General features: G+C 35.9%; 1 protein-coding gene across 2 annotated transcripts in view; it reads right to left on the bottom strand.

Moving 5' to 3' along the window:
* CYP20A1 (cytochrome P450 family 20 subfamily A member 1) overlaps positions 1-21,654 on the bottom strand; it is a 74,611-nt gene that overhangs the window by 16,775 nt on the left and 36,182 nt on the right. The window contains exons 6-12 of one of the 2 annotated variants that reach the window (XM_055089514.1): positions 21,494-21,572; positions 17,912-18,027; positions 17,024-17,078; positions 14,202-14,322; positions 9,713-9,824; positions 8,486-8,550; positions 84-3,460 (exon numbers count right to left, since the gene is read on the bottom strand). In XM_055089514.1, coding sequence (XP_054945489.1) covers positions 3,442-3,460; positions 8,486-8,550; positions 9,713-9,824; positions 14,202-14,322; positions 17,024-17,078; positions 17,912-18,027; positions 21,494-21,572 — 567 coding nt within the window. In that variant the 3' untranslated portion in view covers positions 84-3,441. Of the gene's footprint in view, positions 1-83; positions 3,461-8,485; positions 8,551-9,712; positions 9,825-14,201; positions 14,323-17,023; positions 17,079-17,911; positions 18,028-21,493; positions 21,573-21,654 lie in introns of those variants that run through there. The other variant, XM_024124624.3, reaches the window with a different exon arrangement.

Raw genomic sequence — 21,654 nt, 5'->3', positions numbered from 1 at the left:
TTTTGGTGGTATGCGGGCCTCTCCCGTTGCGGCCTCTCCCGTTGCGGAGCACAGGCTCCGGACGCGCAGGCACGCGCCGGCTCAGCAGCCATGGCTCACGGGCCCAGCCGCTCCGCGGCATGCGGGATCCTCCCAGACTGGGGTGCGAACCTGGTTCCCCTGCATTGGCAGGCGGACACGCAACCACTGCGCCACCAGGGAAGCCCCACAACTGACTTTTTTATACTGGTTTTGAATCATGAAACTTTACTGAATTCATTTATTAATTCTAACAGTTTTTGGTGGAATCTTTAAGGTTATCTGTGTAAAATACCATGTCATCTCCAAGTAAAGGCAATTTTACTTCTACCTTTCTGATTTCCTTTTCTTTCCTAATTGCTCTGGCTAGGACTTCTAATATCATGTTGAATGAAAGTGGTGAGAGTGGGTATCCTTGTCTTGTTCCTGATCTTAGAGGAAGACCTTTCATCATTTCACCCTTGAGTATGCTGTTAGCTATAGGCATGTCATATATGGCCTTTATTATGTTGAAGCACATTCCTTCTATACCTAATTTGTTGAGTTTTTATCATGAAAAGATATTTAATTTTGGCAAAAGCTTTTTCTGTATCTACTGAGATGATCATACAGTTTTTATCCTTCATTTTGTTAATGTCATATATCACATTGATTGATCTGCATATGTTGAACCATCCATCCTAGATTTACCCCAGGAGTAAAACCCACTTAATCATGGTGTATAATTCTTTTAATGTACTACTGATTTTGGTTTGCAAATATTTTGTTAAGATTTTTTCCATATATGTTCATTATGGATATTGGCCCATAGTTTTTTGTAGTGTCCTTTTCTGGCTTCTGTCAAGGGTAATACTGGCCTCATAAAATGAATTTGGAAATGTTCCCTTCTTTTCTATTTTTGGGAGGAGTTTAAAAAGGATGGGCATTAATTCTTCTGGAAGTGTTTGGTAGAATTTACCAAGGAAGTTATCTGGTCTTGGACTTTTCTCTGTTGAGAGGTTTTTGATTACTGACTCAATCTCCTTACTAATAACTTGGTCTGTTGAGATTTTCTACTTTTTCATGATTCAGTCTTCTTGGTAGGTTTTATGTTTCTAGGAATATACCCATTTCTTCTAGTTTATCTAATTTGTTGGCATATGATTATTCATAGTAATTTCTTACGATCCTTAGTATTTATGTTCTCAGTTGTAATGTCTCCTCTATCATTTACAATTTTATTTATTTGAGGCTTCCCTTGTTTTTTCTTATTAAGTCTAGCTAAACATTAGTAAATTTTGTTTACCTTTTCAAAGAAACAGCTCTTAGTTTCACTGATCTTTTCTATTGTTTTTCTAGTTTCTATTTCATTTGTTTCCACTCTGATCTTTATTTTCTTTTACTAATTCTGGACTTTGTTGTTGTTGTTTTTTCTAATTCCTTGAGGTGTAAAGTTAGGCTGTTTATTAGATATCTCTTTTTTCTTAATGTAGGTGTTTATTGCTATAATCTCCCCTCTTAGAAATGCTTTTGCTACATCCCATAAGTCTTGTTATACCATGTTTTCTTTTTCATTTGTCTCAAGATATTTTCTGATTCCCATTGGTTATTTCTTCTTTGACCCCACTGGTTATTCAGAAGCATATTCAGTAGATTGTTTAATCTCCATTTTTTTAAATCCAACAAAAAACTCAATTACTCCCACCCAGGATTTTGAAACATTTAATCAAAAAAGAATCTGGCATTTTAAAAGTTAGGTTTACAAGCTTGACACATTCTTAATATTAGCAATTTATCTATTTGTAAGTTGTCTAAGAAAATGAGGTCTATGAAGACATCAACAAGATATTTAAGAGTTCATTATAAGCTACAGTACCTTGCAAGTAAGTATGCAGTTTAACTGTAATAAACCACTATAAGCAAATTTAACTACATAAAAATATTAGTTAAATGCAATTCTATGGAAATACACATTATACTTACAGCTGTTTTTCAGTGTGTGTCTTTATAGCTGAAAAGACTCTCTTATAGGCAGCATATAGTTGTGTCTTGTTATTTTGTCCATTTGGTCACCCTATGTATTTTTTTTTTTTTTTTTTTTTTTTTTGCGGTATGCGGGCCTCTCACTGTCGTGGCTTCTCCCGTCGTGGAGCACAGGCTCCAGACGCGCAGGCCCAGAGGCCACGGCTCACGGGCCCAGCCGCTCCGCGGCATATGGGATCCTCCCAGACCGGGGCACGAACCCGCGTCCCCCGCATCGGCTGGCAGCCTCTCAACCACTGCGCCACCAGGGAAGCCCCACCCTATGTACTTTGATTGGAAAGTTTAGTCCATTTATGTTTAAAGAAACTATTAATAGGTATGGATGTACTAATGCCATTTGGTGAACTGTTTCCAGCAGGTTTGTAGTTCCTTTGTTCCTTTCTTCCTTTGTGATTTCATGATTTTCTACAGTGGGATGCTTTGAGTCCTTTCTCTTTATACACTGTATATTTACTCTAGGTTTTGCTTTGTGGTTACAAGGATGATTACATAAAATATATTATGGTTATAACTGTCTATTTTAATCTGATAACAACTTAATTTCAAATGCATTGAAAAGCTCTACATTTTCACATTTTCCCCCAATATTTTATGTTTCTAATGTCACATTTTACATCTTTTTATACTGTGTATCATTAATAAATTATTGCAGTTTTAAACACTTTTGTATTTTAACCTTTATACTACATTTATAGCGATTTACCCACCACCATTACAATATTTGAGTATTCATATTAACTATATATTTACCTTTACCAATGAATTTTATACTTTTATGTTTTCATGTTACTAATTAGAATCCTTTCATTTGAGCTTGAATAACTCCCTTTAACATTTCAGCTTTTGTTTGTCTAGGAGACTCTTTACCTCTCCTTCAATTCTGAAGGACAATTCTGCCAGGTAGTGTATTCTTGATTGGCAATTTTTTTCTTTCAGCACTCTGAATATATCAGCCCACTCCCTTCTGGCCTGCAAGGTTTCTGTTGAAAAGTCTGCTGAGCATCTTATGTGGGTTCCCTTGTACATAACATGTTGCTTTTCTCTTGCTTCTTTTAAAATTCCCTCTTTGTCTTTAACTTCTGACAATTTAATTATGATGTATGTCAGTGTATGTCTCTTTAGATTCATCTTTTTTGGTACTCTTCGGGCTTCCTGGATCTGGATATCTGTTTCTTTTCCCAGGTAGGGAAGTTTTCAGTCATTATTTCTTTGAATATACTTTCTTTGTCCCTTTCTTTCTCTCTTCTCCTTCTTGGACATCTATAATGTGTATATTGGACTACCTGATGATATCCCATAAGTCCCTTAAGCTATCTTCACTCTTCTTCATTTTTCTTTTTGCTCCTCTGATGAATTCCACTGCCCTGCCTTTAAATCTGCTGATCCTGTCTTCCGCTTCATCTAATCTGCTGTTAAACCCCTGTAATGAATTTTTCAATTCAGTTACTGTATTCTTAAGCTCTGTGATTTCTGTTTGGTACATTTTTATATTTTCTATCTCTTCACTGAAATTATCATTTTGTTCATGCATTGCTCTCCTGACCTTCGTGAACAATCTTTATGACCATTATACTGAATTGTTTTATTAGGTACATCACTTATCTCCATTTCATTAAGATCAGTTTCTGGAAATTTATCTTGCTCTTTTGTTGGAACATAGTCCCCTGTTTCTACATTTTCCATGACTCCTTGTGTTGGTTTCTTTATATCAGATAAAACATTCTTCTACTTTATAATGCACTGTGAAAACTTTGAGAAAATGTCATCACTGGGCACCTTGGAACTGAGCACTTGTACAGGATGGAACATCTGTCGGCAGATCTCAGGAAACTGGAAGCAAAGATTTTTCTTAGGTTTAAGGTTCGTAGTCCTGATATTGTTCCTCAGAAGGTATTTCATAAGCCTCACTGTCAGGATCCAAGGGCATATGTTCCAGAATTCCTTCCTGGGGGGCTCCTTCTTCACTTGGGCTAATATGAAGGTGTCAGCAGGGCTGCACTTCTTTCTGGAGGTTCTAGAGTAGAAATCATTTCCTTGTGTGTTCCAGCTTCCTATGTTTGCCCACATTCCTTGACATATGGCTTTTCATGGAAAGCCAGCAATGGCTGTTCCAGTCTTTCTCCAGTGTCATCACTTTACAGCAGACTATTCTATCTAATAAAATAGACTGCTGTCACAGTCTTGTGTAGGAGATGAAGCTCATTAATTAGCCCAGCCTGACTTCCTGGTTGCCTCTTAAACCTCTGTGATTGTCCAACCTGCTGTATTTGTTCACAGTTGCTCCCAGTAGTTGAGCGTATGTCATGACCTGTCAGTGTCCAAAAGGAGAGGATCACAGTCAGCACCTATACAAAGGCTGATTAGAAGATGGACTGCCAGGCAACAGGTAAGGATGTATGTAGTCAAACTGCTTCCAAGGAGAAACTGGGAGATGGACATTTTTATCTGCTCCCTCTGTGCTGAGCCTGGGTGTACAGCCAGAGGGGGTGTTCCTGCACCCATTTAAAAACTGTTTCTTTACTATAATCTTGTGGAACTTGTAAATGCAAGTCCCATAAGCTATCACAGCTGGGTGTGGGGGTCTGTCCCTTGGGTGGCAGATATAAAAGCTGGAATGCTAGATGTGTGGACAAGCTCCTTCCTGGGAGATACTTGCAAGCTGGATTTATTGTTGGAGTAAAGTTGAGGGGAGAAGGTGAGGAAAGTACCCATCAGCTCTTCTGGGGTCTGGAAGATGACAGTCAACACCTAGATGGTGGTAATTAGAAGCCAGACCCTCAGCCAACAGCTTGTGAGGTATGCAGTCAAACTCCTTCCAGAGAAAGACTGGGAGATGGGCATTTTTGCCTGCTCCCTCTGCACTGAAAGGTGGGGGCTAACCACAAATACCTCCATGCCCATTAACATATGCTTCTTTGTTTCCTATAGTCCCGTAGGACTTATGAATGCAAGACGTACTAGCTATCAGAGCTATGAGATTTAGGGCATATCCCTCCCTCACATGGCAGCCATAAAAGTTGGGACACTAGATGTCTGTGCAAGGGAGATGCTGGCAACTTGGTTTTATTGTTGGAGTGAACCAGAAGGAGAAGGTTGGGGGTGTGTCCACTGACTCCCCCAGGCTCCGGGGAGGATCACAGCCAGTATACCCAGATGCCTGCCAGTTAGAAGCTAGACCTTCAGGCAGCAGCTTGTAAAGTATGTAGTCAACCTCCTTCAGAGAAAGACTGGGAGACAGGCATTTTTTCCTGTTCCCTCTATGCTGAGCCCTATGGGGACAGCCATGATGAATGCTTGTGCTCACACTATGTTCCCATTAAGAACTGCTTCTTTGTTTGCTACAGTCCTGTGGGACTCATGAATGCAAGCCCAGATGGCTTTCGGAGGTAGATGTTTTAGGAGCCCACTCCTCAGGTGGGAGTCTTTAAAGCCAGGGCACTAAATGTGTGGTCCAAAGCCTTTAATCCTCAAGGAGAAGCTGGGACTTGGGGGTTCCCTCCTGACTATATGGCACTGGGCTGGGGGTGGGCTTTATGGCAAGAATGTGTCTCAGTCTTTCCTACCTGTTTCAATGTGGGTATTTTCTCATTTGCCCAATGTGTAGGAGTCACTCAGCTAGCTCCTGGATTTTTCTCAGAGGGAACTGCTTCATGTGTAAGCTGTACATTCAATGCATCTGTGTGAGGAAGGAAATTCAGAAGCCTGCTATGTCACTATCTTGGTCCCAGTCCATACTGAGGTTTTGAATGTTTGTCTTCATTCTCTTTTTTTTTTTTAATTTTATTTATTTATTTTTGGCTGCATTGGGTCTTTGTTGCTGCACGTGGGCTTTCTCTACTTGCAGCGAGTGGCAGCTACTCTCCGTTGCAGTGTGTGGGCTTCTCATTGCAGTGGCTTCTCTTGTTGCGGAGCATGGGCTCTAGGCACGCAGGTTTCAGTAGTTGCAGCACGTGGCTTCAGTAGTTGTGGCTTGCGGGTTCTAGAGCACAGGCTCAGTAGTTGTGGCACACAGGCTTAGTTGCTCCATGGCATGTGGGATCTTCCTGGACCAGGGATCGAACCCATGTCCCCTGCATTGGCAGGTGGATTCTTAACCACTGTGCCACCAGGGAAGTCCTGTCTTCATTCTTTTCAGTTGAGAATTCTATTTCAGTCTGGTTTTTTAAAGTTGATAATATTTCATTATTTGGTATAGAGTAATATTTACATTATGATCCATTTAAATCATAGACTTTGACCCAGGGTTTCTTCCTCTGAGATACTGCTAATACAATAACAGTAATAATGTATTTCCATGCATTTATTTCTGTAAATAAATCATATCTAGACATTTTTCTATAGGGAGAATAAGGTAATGTCAGCTACTCACTCAAAAAAAACTTATAAAAACCACAATGAAATATCACCACATACTTATTAGAACAATTAAAATAAAAAATAGTGACAACAGTTAATGCTATTGAGGCTGCAGAGAAGCTGGATATCTCAAAACACTGCTGCTAAGAATCTGAGAAAAATAGCCTGGCAGTTTCTTGCAAAATTAAATATGCACTAACCACATAACCCAGCAATTGTACTCTTGGGCATTTATCCTAAAAAAAGAAACCCTATGTTCACACAAAACTTGTACACAGCTGTTTATAACAGCTTTATTCATAAAAGCAAAATATTGCAAACAAACCAAATGTCCTTCAGTGGGTTAAAGTTGAACAAAGCCTGCACATCCATACGATTGAATACTACCTCAGCCGTAAAAAGATATGCAACATCCTTTGTTGACCTCAAGAGCATTAAATAGAGTGAAAAAAGTCAACCTCTTTATCTTCCTCTGTGTGACACATATTTAAACTGTAATTAATCAATTATCTCTACAGGGTTTATCTCAGTCTATGAACATTTTTGCTACTGTGAATTAGTCTCTCAAGGATCCTCTCAAGGTGCTGACACAAATGAATCTCTGGACTTTTCACAAGGGATGGGTGATGAGCTGCACAACCTAAGAAAGCGTTTCCTTGGTATACAACATTATTAATAACATTTCTTAAGTTTGACTGCATTTGATTTGTAAAAATGATTTCCACACTTTAGCATATATTCCTTTCAGTATTTTCAATCTGTAATCTAGATTCTCTGAGTGCTCTGAGGATAGGAATAGTGTCAAAAGTTCCAGCAAAGTTCTTATGCTTTTCACATTACACCTAAAGTTTATCAAAAACTTGGCATTTTTCCATGTGAAATTTTTTTAAGGTTTTAAAATTTGAAATTTTAATGTTTTATAATTATAAGCATACTTTTTTAAACCAATGTATATCTTTAATTTTGCTACAAAAGCCCCTTGTAATATAAAATTTACTTAATTTTTACAGAAGATTTTGAAGAACTGCTATTTCATTTATTAATAGATTCCCCTTTAATGTCATTATAATATTAAAAACTAAAATGATAGGAACACTTAAAATGTCCCATCCTTATATTCCAGAAGTAGGTTTTTCTACTACTTCAACCATGCCATCAACTCTGTCCCCTGCGTTTCACACAGCTCTTAGTCCCAATCAACTCAACATATAACCTTCTTCCAGGGCAGTAAATCTTAACCCATTTCTTTAAGGCGGACTTACCAGATGCCTACCTAAGAGGCAAACAATATCAGCTTTATTCTTCACCTTTTCCCCTCCCTTGCTGTTCTCACACATAACAATATACACACAACACCTATTTTCTGCATTCAACTAAAGAGCTTAATAATTGAGACCAAAAGAAGGAAAACAAAGTAACTGCACAACCAATACCCACTTACCAGGGCTTCCCTGGTGGTGCAGTGGTTGAGAATCCTCCTGCCATTGCAGGGGACATGGGTTCGAGGCCTGGTACGGGAAGATCCCACATGCTGCGGAGCAACTAAGCCTGTGCACCACAACTACTGAGCCTGCACTCTAGAGGCCGCGAGCCACAACTACTGAGCTCGCATGTCACAACTACTGAAGCCCACACGCCTAGAGCCCGTGCTCCGCAAAAAGAGAAACCACTGTAATGAGAAGCCCGTGCACCAGAACAAAGAGTAGCCCCCACTCGCCACAACTAGAGAAAGCCCACGTGAAGCACCAAAAACCCAATACAGCCAAAAATAAAATTAAGTAATTTATTTTAAAATACCCACTTATCAGTAAAAGAACTCCAAAATACCACTGAAATTAAAGAATAATTGTAGAGATTAAGTAATTAAATAGATCTTAGGATAGAAGTGATAATAGGAGAGACAACGGGTACCAGACAGTAGATTCATGAAAGAAAAAGCAGTGAGCAGAAGATACACAGGGAAAGCAGTGGCTTTCTTTTGTTATATGCCTGTTACATATTGAATTTTCTCCTCAAAACTTAAAAAGGAACACAAAACATGCAAACACATAAAAAATCAATTGCAAAGACAATGACAGAAATTTCATACTTGTATGGTGATGGCCAAGTACTGGGATCCTGAAGCACCACTCCAAGGGCATAAAGGACAAGGGTCTGCAAAAAAAAAATTACTCTAGTTATTCAAGGTCTAACAGAGACAAAATGCTGCCCAGAAAGCCAACTTATCTAAATGCTCTTTTAATATAGATAGTGAATACAAAATAAAAATATAAAATAATAGAAGAAAACACAGGCCATTATTTTGGTGATCTCATAGTGGGAAGGATGAGCATGTCACAAAATATCGAAGCCATAAAGGAATAACAGACTTCACTATATGAAAATTTAAAACCCGTATCCAGTAAAAATAAAACAAAAAACACCATAAAACAAGTAGAAGATAAATAACAGACAGTAAAAAAAATTTGCCATATAAATGACAGAATTAATATGTATAATATACAAAAAGACATATAAACTCACTAGAAAGAAGTTAAAGGAAATACAAACTGTTAATATATATATGAAAAGCTGTTCAATCTCTCCAATAATCAGGGGAAAGCAAATTAAGAGACAATTTTTCATGTAAGATTCATAAATCCAGATGTGGTAAGAATATGGAGAGGAAAAGCATTCTCATACACTGTTGCTCAAAGTATAAACTGCCCTAGAGGGCAATTTAAATTGTATACACATGTGCCGTTTGGTCCCAAAACTCCTTTTCTAAGGCTCTCCCAATACCAGTACAAGTATACAATTTGTAATAATGAAAAAAATTAACATCAATCTAAATTTCCATCAATGGGGACTGCTTAAATAAATTATGGTACATTCATACAATGCAATACTATGCATCCATTAAAAGTAATGAGTTGGATCCATAGTAAGTGCCAGTTGTATCAATTGCCATGGTACACTCAATAAAAGAAGAAACTTAAAGAATATATAAAGAGTACTCTTTCACATATGAATTTGGTTTTTAAAATACATACGTATACATGTATATACACACACAGAGTAATACACATATACAGAAAAAGACCTACAAAATAAACACTAAACTATTCACAGTAGTACCTGTGGAGAAAGGAGCCTTTCTTTTATATTGTTTGAACTTTAAAACAAGCACGTATTATTTTGTCATTTAAAACACTTGTCTTTGATTTAACAACAGGCAACATTTATTGGACACTTTAAACAATAAAATTTAAAAACACACACTAACAGAGTTGAAAAGAATTAACTGAATGGGTTAAGTATACCAAATGTTTCCTACCTCCCTAGGAATGATAAATTTGTCAATCTTTCCTTCAATATCTTGAAGCCGGGCAGAAACTGGGGTCAGTCTGGCAGTCCGAACAGTTTCACAAAGTACTTGCCGACAATACCTGTTTAAAAAAATTTTTTTTTGAAGATCTTTATTTTGGGAGAGGCAGTTTGAAATGTATATACATTTTAAAGTGTCATTCAACAATTTTCATAACCTTCCTAATTTGAAATAGTCATATCATAATTCTTATTTGCTTAAAATACATTATATATTAGAGGTATATAAAGTCCGGGTGAGTAAGGATTTAAACAAATAAAAACAACTTTAAAAGTACCAGAAGAAAACTTGAAACAATATTTTTAAAATTTTTGAGTAGAAACGTCTTTTATTTTTAATAAAGGATTTAATAAAAATTTTAATAAAAGACTTTTCTACTTAAAAATTATAAAAATACTGAAACAATGAAGGATACCATAAAGAAAAACAAAAATATTGAATGATATGACTATGGAAGTTTTTTTTTTCATACTTGCAATCATCATAAGTAAAATTAAAAGCTAAGTAGGAAAAATATTTCCAGTAAATATATCCTTAATGCATCAAAGCTCTTTAAAAATTCATAATTAAAATGATCAAACACCCCAATAGAAATATGGACAGAAAATATAAAAAAGCAATCCACAAAAAAAAAGAAAAAATGCAAATGGCCTGGAAACCTAAGAAATGATACTCAACCTCATTAACAATGGAAAGATTGCCAATCAAAGCAAATTTTTTTTACCTGCCAGATTAGCAAAGATGAACAAGAGTAATGTCACAGACAAACACTAACAAAAAATAAGGAAAAGGACATTCATATTCAGTTGGTGGAAGTATAAATTGGTACAACCTTTCTGAAGGATAACTTGGCAATATATATGAAAATATGAAGTGTGCCTCCCAATGAGAATAAAAGTTAAAATGTACTGAAATCTTGCTATGAGCCAGTTCTGTTAAATACTTTCTATGCAGTATCTCATTTAATCCTTATAAGAAAATCATGGATGCTATTATTTTTTAATTTTACAGATTTTTTAAATGAGGCAATTGTTTAAAAGTGCACAGCAGGTAAGTGGTATTGGTAGGATTCAAACCCAAGTCTGTTACTCCATAGCCCCTAATCGTAAACACTACACTATTGCATATACTCTTAAATAATTATCTCATACAATGCAATACTATGCATCCATTAAAAATAATGAGTTGGATCCATAGTAAATGCCAGTTGAACCTTATTAATAGAAATAATCAGAAATATCAGCAAAGATGTAAGCATAAGAATGCTGATTTTTGTAATTTCTAAAAGCAACAAAAACAAGAGGAAACATCCTTTCCTCTTTGAACAAATATTTTTGGGGTACCTACTACATTAGAAGCACTGCATTAGATATTGAGCTACAACAGTGAACAAGACAGATACCCTCAAAGAATTCAAAGTCTACTTGGCAGCAGAAGGGACATCAAGAATGAACAATTAAAAAGGCACAGTATAGGGCTTCCCTGGTGGCGCAGTGGTTGAGAGTCCACCTGCCGATGCAGGGGACAGGGGTTCATGCCCCGGTCCGGGAAGACCCCACATGCTGCGGAGCAGCTGAACTTCCCTGGTGGCGCAGTGGTTGAGAGTCCACCTGCCGATGCAGGGGACGGGTTCATGCCCCGGTCCGGGAAGACCCCACATGCTGCGGAGCAGCTGGACCCGTGAGCCATGGTTGCTGAGCCTGCGCGTCCGGAGCCTGTGCTCCGCAACAGAAGAGGCCACAACATTGAGAGGCCTGCGTACCGCAAAAAAAAAAAAAAAGGCACAGTATATTAAAAATGTAAATACAAAAAAGAAAAAGGCACAGTATAAAATAAATGTAGTTTATCATATGTAAATTATACTTCAATAAAGTTGATTAAAAAGATGGATGGCAAAGAAGTCAATGTCAGATCTCCTCAGCTTAGTTTAACATGGCTGTTCTACACAACCAGTTGAGTGTATTCCTAGAAACACGACTTCTTATTTAGGGTGCTATAGTCAGGAAGGCTTTGAAATTACTAGTGGAGCTGCTCCATTCCAGAAATTTCTCTGATTGTTCTTTTTATTGACATCTGTTCTGGTTTCAGTGAATGCAATAGCTTGCAAATTATCTGATGATATTAATTAGAATTTTATAATCGTTCTCTCCAGCCTCTCTTTAACCTCTATTTCCTCTGTGGCCATAAAAGATAAATAAAAGAAGTAAAAAAAAAAAAAATGCGCACAGTAACTTATGATAAAGGAAGTTCAGGGTGTTAGGGAACACATGGCAAGAGCACCTAACTAGAAAAAGGACTTTGCAGAGAAATAAACACTTAGGCTGAGACCTGCAGAAAAAACTGGAGTTAGCTACAGGAGGGAGGAAGAGAGAATCTCGACAAAAGCCAGAAGGTAAAAAAGAGTGCTTTACATTTGAAGAAACAAAAGAATTTCAGTACAGCTGAATCCAAGGGTATGAAGAGACACAAGTAATGAGATAAGGTGGGAGAGGAATGCAAGGCCTAGCTCCTGAAATGCCTTATAAGCTAAGCTGGTGAGTTTAAATTTTATCTTAAGCACAATCAGAAGTCACTGAAGGATGTTAAGTCGGGGAGTCTGATCAGATATGACTCCCCAGATATTGAAAGATGACTAGCACAGTGATTCTCAACTTTGGCTACACATTAGAATCACCTGAGAAGCTTCTGAAAATTTCTGACGCCCAGAGATTGTTGGTTTGGGATTGGTCACAGGTTATGTGTATTTTTAAAGTAGCTGAAGCAATTACAGTGTACAGTCACAGGCTCCAACAGCAATCTGGAGAATGCACAGAGGGAAGCAAATCCAAGGCTGTTGAAATAATCCAGACAAGTTGATGGTGCTCTATGCAGTGGAGGCAATGGAAAGAACTAAAACTAAACTTCCAACTAAATGTTGTTTGGAAAGTAAAATCAACAGAACTTAGTCACTGGTTGGATGTGGAGTTACTACGTATAGGAACACTGTCCACAGCACACTTAGAGAAAAAATGGAATTTACAGAAGAGTTACATGTTTTGTATTTTTAAATGGTTTTAATTTTTTTGTGTTAAATACATATGTATATATGCATAGAAAAAGTCTGGAAAAACAATACAGATAGTTAACAATTATTATCTCTTTTACAAAGGACGGTCACCTTCCACTTCATACACTTCTGTATTATAAAAACTTCAAAAAACAAGTATGTGGGAGGGAGGGAGATGTAAGAGGGAAGCGATATGGGGATATATGTATAGGTAATTCACTTTGTTATAAAGCAGAAACTAACACACCATTGTAAAGCAATTATACTCCAATAAAGATGTTAAAAAATAAAAAATTTTAAAAAACAAGCATGTATTACTTTTAAAATTGTAATAAATAAAGCTTCCTACATTTTAAAGAATTGGTAACAAAAGTCTCCCTGTGAAACCCATAGCTTCGAGTTCTTTCCAATGGCTGTATCCTTATCTTCTTTTCTATAGTTGAAAGATGATCCAAGGTAAGGTTGCTTGCTACCCAGTCTCAGACTTCCAACCCCCTAAGAAGTCACAGCTGCTGTTTTTAAAAATCTATTAAATTAAGGTATCACTTACATATTAAAAAAGTATCTATTTTACCTGTACAGTTTGATGAATTTTAGTAATTGTATATAATTGTGTGAACACAACCACAAGAAAGATATAGAGCATTTCCCTCACCCTAAAAAACTTTCCTCATGCTCCTTTGTAATTGATCCCCTCCCCATTTCTGGCCCCAGACAACCACTGATCTACTTTCTATCACAATAGTTTTGCTTTTTCTAGAATTTCACCTAAATGAAACGTATTGTAGGCAGTTTTTGTGTTTGATTTTTTTTACTTAGCTGATTTTTTTTTTTACTTAGCATAAAGAGATTTATCTGTGTTGTTGTGTGTATTGATATTGTTACTTTTCATTACTTGGTAACATTTCCTTGTATGTATATAACACAGTTTACCAGTTGATGAACATTTGGACTACTTCCAGTTTTTGCTATTATAGATAGTATTACTATAAATGTTTGCATACAGGTCTCTGTGTGGACATATGTTTTCATTTCTCTTGGGTAAATGCCTAGGAGAACTGCTGGGTCATATGGTATGTTTAACTTCATGAGATCCTGCCACATTGTTTTCTAACAGAACTGTACCATTCTGCATTTGTACCAACAAGGTGTGGATGTTCCACTTATTAGATATCACTGATACTATTTTATACAGGCTCATGTAAAGGTTTCCCAAAAGTACCTTCAGATTTTAAAAAGCAAGTTAAGTTATCCATTACAATCTGTATATAAATACTTTAAGTCCTGTAAAAATATATAGCTTTCCTAGATATTAGCATTAGCTTTAAATTAGATAAACCAATTCAAATTTACCCTTTAATGATCTCCTCTTTCCTTTTATTGTGTTCTTACCTGAGCTCCTCAATTTTCTCTGGAGTTACAGGTCCCTTCCCAAAAACTTGGTCTATCTCTTCATATAGTTTTCTCTGAACTTCTTCATAGGTGGTTAAAAAACAGACTGCCCAGGTGCACACTAAGCGAAAATTTATATTAATAACAATGAAAGCAGCTAATTCATAGTTTGGGTGCAGAATAAAAAACAAATTTATTATTTTTTGGTATTTTCCTTTTTTTCTGATACAGAAGATACATAAATGCTACCAAAAGATAAAACAAGATTGTTCACAAGATTTGTACTTCATTGAACAGAACATGAATATTTACAGAATATTCCCAAAAAGAGATAGTGAAATCTAGATTTCTTTCTTAAAACTGGCAAGTAATCAAAGGCACTTAATACATTTTACCTTAGATAAAATAGTAATGATAATAAATAAACTTCACATCTGGGGAAGTATTAAATGTTGATAACTGTGATGAACTGTTTGGTTCAATCGACCTTGTAAAATCAAAAAATTGATTTATCAATTTCCTCAGGAGCTTTAATTAAATGATTCATACAAATCAAAGTAGCAGGAGATTTATCTACAAATCATTACTCTATATTTTTACTTGTAAAGGTAGATACACTGGTTCAAGAACTGAGACTGATTATTGCTTAGGACAGTGGTTCTCAAAACTCTTCTGGGAGGTGGCTGATGGCACAACCCCACCATCCACAGATCCTGACTCAGTAGGTTTAGGGTGTGGTCCAGGGATCTATATTTCTAACAAATACCACAATTATTTTGATGAACACCAACACTGGAAGATCACTAGCTTATGGCTTACTTTTGCTTAAAATGGCTATGGATTATAATCACTGGAGAAATCAAAAGGTAAGAAAATTAATTACATGATGAACATAAAACAGAGGAAACAGAGTAGTTATATTCCCTTTAGGTCCACTGGGATTACAACTGTTCAAATGGAACCATCCAGACACATAACATCTCTTTCCCTAGATTATGCTTGATATGACTCTATGTACAGCTCTACCTTTTCTATGTCAAGTACTTCTTAAAATGCATTTAATAATTTCTACTTCTGCTTATTATCTCTTTCCTGAGCTAAAGGGCTGGCTTAAATTTATCTCAAAGTTAATTTTTTTAAATGTTCGCCTAAGTCACTTATCCAATTCCAATGCCTGGAAAATACATAATTCACTTTCTGCACTAAATATTATCAATAAAATCAACAGCTACCTCATGCTCAATTATTTTGATAATTTACTCACACCCAGAGTTCATAAAACGCATAGGAGTAGTGGACCTTAACTTTTTCCTACATATGTTTCTTTATTATGGCTTTTGAGTTAACTGCAGAATTTCTATTTCGCAAGTGATATGAAAACTTACATGGACAGTGTACAATATGTACATGTATGCAATTTTAAAACAATATGTAGTAATATATAATATTGAAAGATTTAGCACAAGGATTTGCATACAGTAGGCACTCATATACACTGATTGACTAGATTATCACTTAAAATTAATTTAACTGTATACGCTTAATAACCTCAAACATTGGTTCTTTTGTACGACTCTATTAAAGAGTATGACAGAGGGGATAGCTTTAAAATGGGATTTTAAGTCACTTAATGTTCTTTAATTATACTATTGAATCAAGACACCATTTTATAGTTGAAAGATACCTTGGAGGTCACCCTTATTTTAGAAAAGGAAAGAAATGCAGAGTTCAGTATCTTGCTCTAGACTAAGACTTGCTAAGTCGTAGAGGAGGGACTTTAATTAAGGTTTCCTGCCGATCTTGACTCTCAAAATTTCAGAGGTGCCTTAAAAAGTAACCAACCCACATGCCAAGAAATAGCAATACTCTGAAAATTCCCCCTAAAAACTGCAAAAAAGATTAAAATATTAAATCAACCTTGGAAATGGTCACTTTTTATGGTATCCAGAGTATAACTGATTCAGATTTTTTGAAGGTCTTCAGCAAAGATATATTTTAATGTAATAAATTTTTAAACAAGTATTTAAAAGGTTTGATACATTATTTTTGACACATGCTTACCTAAATTCCATTTAATCTATAATATCTGGACATGTCTAGATATCAAAAATTTTACAAAGAAGAAATACAGAAGTTTACATTTATACTCATCCTTTTTTAAATTTTCTTAAACAGAAAGAGTTGTGAATGAAATCCTTCAAGTTAACATAAATTCTTTAGATTTTAAACTGATGTTTTAATACCTCCTTTAGCATTTTATGTCAGTATATTTTTATGGATATACAAATTTTTACAAATACTGTATAAACAAATGGTAGTCTGATAAACTAAAAACCAGTAAGGAAACTAGAAATATATCACCCATTTTAGAATTTTAAATAATAATCACCTTCAATTCCACCAAGAGAAGAGTTCTTTTTAAATCATGATTTCTGTGGCCTATATCCTCTGTTGGTAGGTCTTAATAATAGCAGACTAGATTGAAGACAAAGTGAAAAGCCACAGCAGGAAATTGAAAAGCTCACAGCTCTGGCTGGAGAGGTGTCAATACCAGTTCATTTTAAAGGCACTAACTAGAATTCACAATCTATAAACGGTGTCAAGAAATTTATGGCAATGTTCAGAGGTGGCACAGAGCATCTGGGGTTAAAAAAAAAAAAAAAAGGTGCCTGTGTGAATCAAGCGTTTCAAACAAGAATAAAAAAAGAAGAACGAAGGGAAATTATAAAGAGGTCTTGCAAACAGTGTTTCCTTTATCTTAGAAAAGCTTTATCCTTGTATATTTTATAACCTATCTCAAATAGAAATCAATTTATACTTACATTTTGCAGTTATTATGCAACTGGCCAGAGAAAATATCATACTGTCTTCTAGGATCTAGGAAACAAAACTAAGTTTAGAAAATGTGAAATGTAAGGTGGCCTATATTAGGCCCTAGTAAAATCACCTAGAGTACAAAATGGGAGTTAAGGAAAGGGAAAACATGTTATTTCTTTATGAGGTTTTCACTTAAATAAAATCTATATAATGAAAAAACCAACCGAAACACTGCATTGCATTTTTGATACAGTGAACACTTACCCAGTAATATTACTGGCTCATGATATATCAAACAAACTGGTTCAGTGCTATCATTCTAGCTTGGCCTAGAGCAGCAACGAAGACTCAGGAACAGTGAAGAGCCTGCCACTGTCCTGGATCCTGATATAATTTCTGTACCCACACACACCCAGAAAACCGATTTTGTCTATGAGGACTTGCATGCATAGAGTAGGGCAGAAGATTCCTACACTGAACAGGTAGGTGTGGCAGTAACAGCTCCACTCCTGTCCTTTGCCTGACAACACCACAAACACACCATGTCCCAGTGATGTGCTGGGGTGACAGACACACACTGGGAACAAGCCAAGCTGCCACACCTGGTCATGTAGGCAGAGGAGCTTAGTCAGTACAGGCTTATCCAAGTCCTCCTCTTTTACAGTCAGAGAACTTTGGTTCAATATTTGCTTACTCAAATATTAAATACTATATAGCTGCTTCAAATAACTACATAACAGGAGACTAAATACTAAATACTATTTATGGATGATGTACAATAAAAAAGAAAAAAGCCATTGAATTCTAGGAGGGCGTCTGGTTAAAGTGGATAAAAAGCACACTCCATAGATGTCTGATTATCTTGTTTCATAAACATTTAACAATTACATCACCTGCTGGTCATTAAGGTCCCCCTGTACTAAGGAGTCAATGAAAATATGTTCACTGAAGTTCCTTCCTTTTCGTTCTTTTATGATTTTCTTTAAAATAGATTCCAGTTGCATAAGGGCTTAGAGAAGAAAAACAAAAAAAAAATTTAGAATATAAGCATTTGTGAGGATTGAACATTTTTCTGTATCTCTACAATGTTCCTATGTGCAGAATAAAACTTTCAAAGTAAAACGTAGTAACCAATAATGCTTTAAAAGCTAATTTATGTTTAAACTCATTTACTTACTTTTCTTCTTTCTGCTAAATTTAACACATACACCAAAAAGTGCATAAAATATACACGCACAATTTAACAAACAACTGTAAAGCAAACACCCAGATCGAGAAATAGAACAATGCTAGCCCCTTAGAGGCCTTTTACACATGTATCCCTCCCCTGGTATTATTCACCTTCCTTCTAAATTCTGTCCTCTTAACTCCATTGTTCTCCCAAATCAGGCATCACCCATTTAGAGACTGAAACAGATGTGAAATAATCAGAAAAGTAAATTTCTGATACTTGGAAGATTAATCCAACTATCAAGAAAATTATCCACAGATTTCTCAGGCCCCACCTTACTTGACCTATCATAGCATCTGATGCTGGTCACTTACTCTGTAGGAAGCACTTTTTCATTTGGCTGCTAGGATTCCACACTCTCCTGGACTCCACACTTTCCTCCCACTTTACTGCCAGCTCATTCTCAGTATCCTTTGTCGATTCCTTCTCACCTCTCAAATTTCTTAAGGACAGAATGCCCAAGGTCAGGGATGTCTTTTCTTGCACCTCTCCTCTTTTTCTATTTATATTCATTACCTTGGTGATCACCATTCTCAAAGTTTTAAATACAATCTATGTACTGAACACTTCCTAATTTATATTTCCATTTAGGATCTCTTTCCCCTGAACTTCAGTGTCATATATCTGACAATCAACATCTCCACTTCGACGTTTGAAGCACACTAAACATAAACATATACAAAACTGCAGTCGTGATCTTTCGCCTCAAAACTGGATCTTTCTACAGTCTGTCCCATCTTATTTCCTATTAATTTCATTTTCCAATTACTCAGGCCTAAAACTCTGGTGTCTCCTTCTCTCTTATACCCCATATCTAATCTGGCAGTAAATGTTGGTGGCTCTAATCTTCAAAATACAGAATTAATCTCTCTTACTCTTTTTTAAAAATTTTTATATTTTCTGCTACCCGCCACCTAGTCCAAGCCACATTATTTTTCTTGCCTGTTTCATTGCAGTAGCCCCCTAATTAGTCTCCCTGCTTCTGCTCTGAGCCCCTTTATGACAGCAGCCAGAGTGATCCTTTAAAAATATAACTCAGATTCATAATTCTGCTCAAAATCTTCCAGTGGCTTATTCCTATCTCATAATAGCAACCTAGTCATACCTAAGCCAGACAAAATCTGTTCCATCCCCCCAATCTTTCTGGTCTCATTTCCTTCTATTTTTCTTCTGACTCATTTCACTCCAGGCACACAGCTCCCTGATGTACCTCAAATATATCAGGAAGAATCCTACCTCAAGGATTTTGCAACTACTTGTTGTGGATATATACATGATCTGCATGGACTGGTTTCCTTCTCTCTTGCAAGTGTTTGCTCAAGTCACCTAATCCTGGTGAGGCCTTTCCTAATAATCTCCCCACCCCTAGCACTTCCTATCCCCCTTCCTGATTTAATTTTCTCCATAGCAACTTTCATCTTTTAACACACTATTCAGTTTACTTATTCAGATTCTCATCTGCCTCTTCCCACTAGAATATGGTGCCATAAGGAGAGGAATTTTTGTTTGTTTTGTTCACTGACATGTCCCCAGGATGGAAAACAAACCAGGATATTCTAGATCTTCATTATTTATAGAATTGAAGGAGTCTAATAACAGGTTAGTGATTAAAATGAGAAACTGTTAACACTGTACTGCAATGGTTCACAAACTCTGCTTACATTACAATCACCTAGGAAGCTTTTTTTAAAAAAAATCATAAAATATAAACCACACCTCATACCAATTAAATCTCAATGTTCAGGAGCAAAAGCCAAGCTTCAAAAAAGTTTAAAAGATTCAGTGTGTAGCAAAGTTTGGGAACTACTGCTGTACATTCTCAATTCTACAAGTACATGAGGGATAATCTGGAGAGCTTTTATAAAAAAAAAAAAAAAAAAAAATCTGACATCCAAAGCACCTCTATACCATATTCTGAATAAACTGATTTAGGGTGGTGCCTGACCTTCAATATTTTTTGTTTTGTTTTAAGCTCCCAAAGTGATTCTAATGTACAGACCAGGTTGAGAATTACTCACTTAAACAGAAGAAGAAGTGACCCAGCCATGAGTTCCCACTCATATAAATACCAAAACATAATCATTTTCAATAAAAGCTCATATTTGATCTATGCCCATGTTACAGTTCAAGGAGCATATCATACTAGACAATCTACTTTTATTTATAATCAAAGAATATAAATTATTAATTTTCTTTGTATATTAATTAAAACCAATATTTGTAAAATACATTTTTAATTAAGGGTAATTAATCCAAATACATCCATCAAGATAGTCTGAATGGTAGACTACCAAATAGCAGAAAACGTGTCCATTAAATTGGCTTTTCTAGACTTATGCTGGACACTGAAGGAATCACCAGAATGGTAAGCCCCACGAGGACAGGGATTTTTTGTCTCCTATACATACATAGAATAGTGCCTAGCACGTAGAGGCCTCAATAAATATTTGTTGAAACAATAAAGGAAGAGAATCTTGGGAAGCAATACTATTATCCATGAAAAATAATCCATTATTCCAATGCAGCCTATGTATTTTAATTTGCCCTGCTTACTTCCAAAACAGAAATTGCAGCAGCTCAGAATAAAGGTATTAAAGGATTATAATCATTAAATTACTGACAGAAAATATAATACAAAAGAAAAAAGGGGGAGCACACGTTGGGGAGCCATCTTAAACTAAAATTGCTATTTTTCTGTGTAGATTTTATAAAGTTGTAACCAATGGTAAATAGTTTTGAAAATATCTTTACTCAATGTTATAATGGCCAAGAATTTTTTTATGTTGCTACATTTCTTACAGATTTATCATGTTGATATTATTTCCTTAGAAATTCCTATATTGTTGGATATTTAGGTTTTATTGGTTTTCTACTTGTAGAAATAGCACTACAAAAAAATTCATGAATATTTTCTCATTTTAGATAATTTCACTCATTATTTATGACTCTTAACATGTATTTTTAAATTACTTTCCCAGGATTGTACCCTGACACTTTCCATTAATCCTGTAGCCTATACCAGCTCTCCAGCACCCTCATTCTGCAGTGAGTGCTAGAGTTTGTTTACTAATTCACTGCTTTTTCCTCTCTTTTAAGAAAAACTTTCACAATAGGAAATGTAGGAAAAAAACATAAAGGAAGAAAATATACGTGACCTATAAGTTCATAAATCAGACATAGCCCTATTAAAATTAGGGCACATTGCCCTTAGTCCTTACTAAAAATTAATAGTGGTAAAACTTACCATCTTCATATTGTTTTTTCCGAGTTGTACTTTTATCAAGTGATCCATCTAGAAAGCCTTTTCCAATCTCCGACCAAACCTGAAAATAGGAAAACATATCTATTACCTAATATGTAAATTTTCCAAATAATATCAAGCAATCTAAGCTAACAGCTGGGGAA

The sequence above is a fragment of the Physeter macrocephalus genome, chromosome 2 (assembly GCF_002837175.3).
Source record: "Physeter macrocephalus isolate SW-GA chromosome 2, ASM283717v5, whole genome shotgun sequence".
Lineage (NCBI taxonomy): Eukaryota > Metazoa > Chordata > Mammalia > Artiodactyla > Physeteridae > Physeter > Physeter macrocephalus.
Note: the sequence above shows the minus strand (reverse complement) of the source record. Positions and strands in the feature narration are given on the sequence as shown.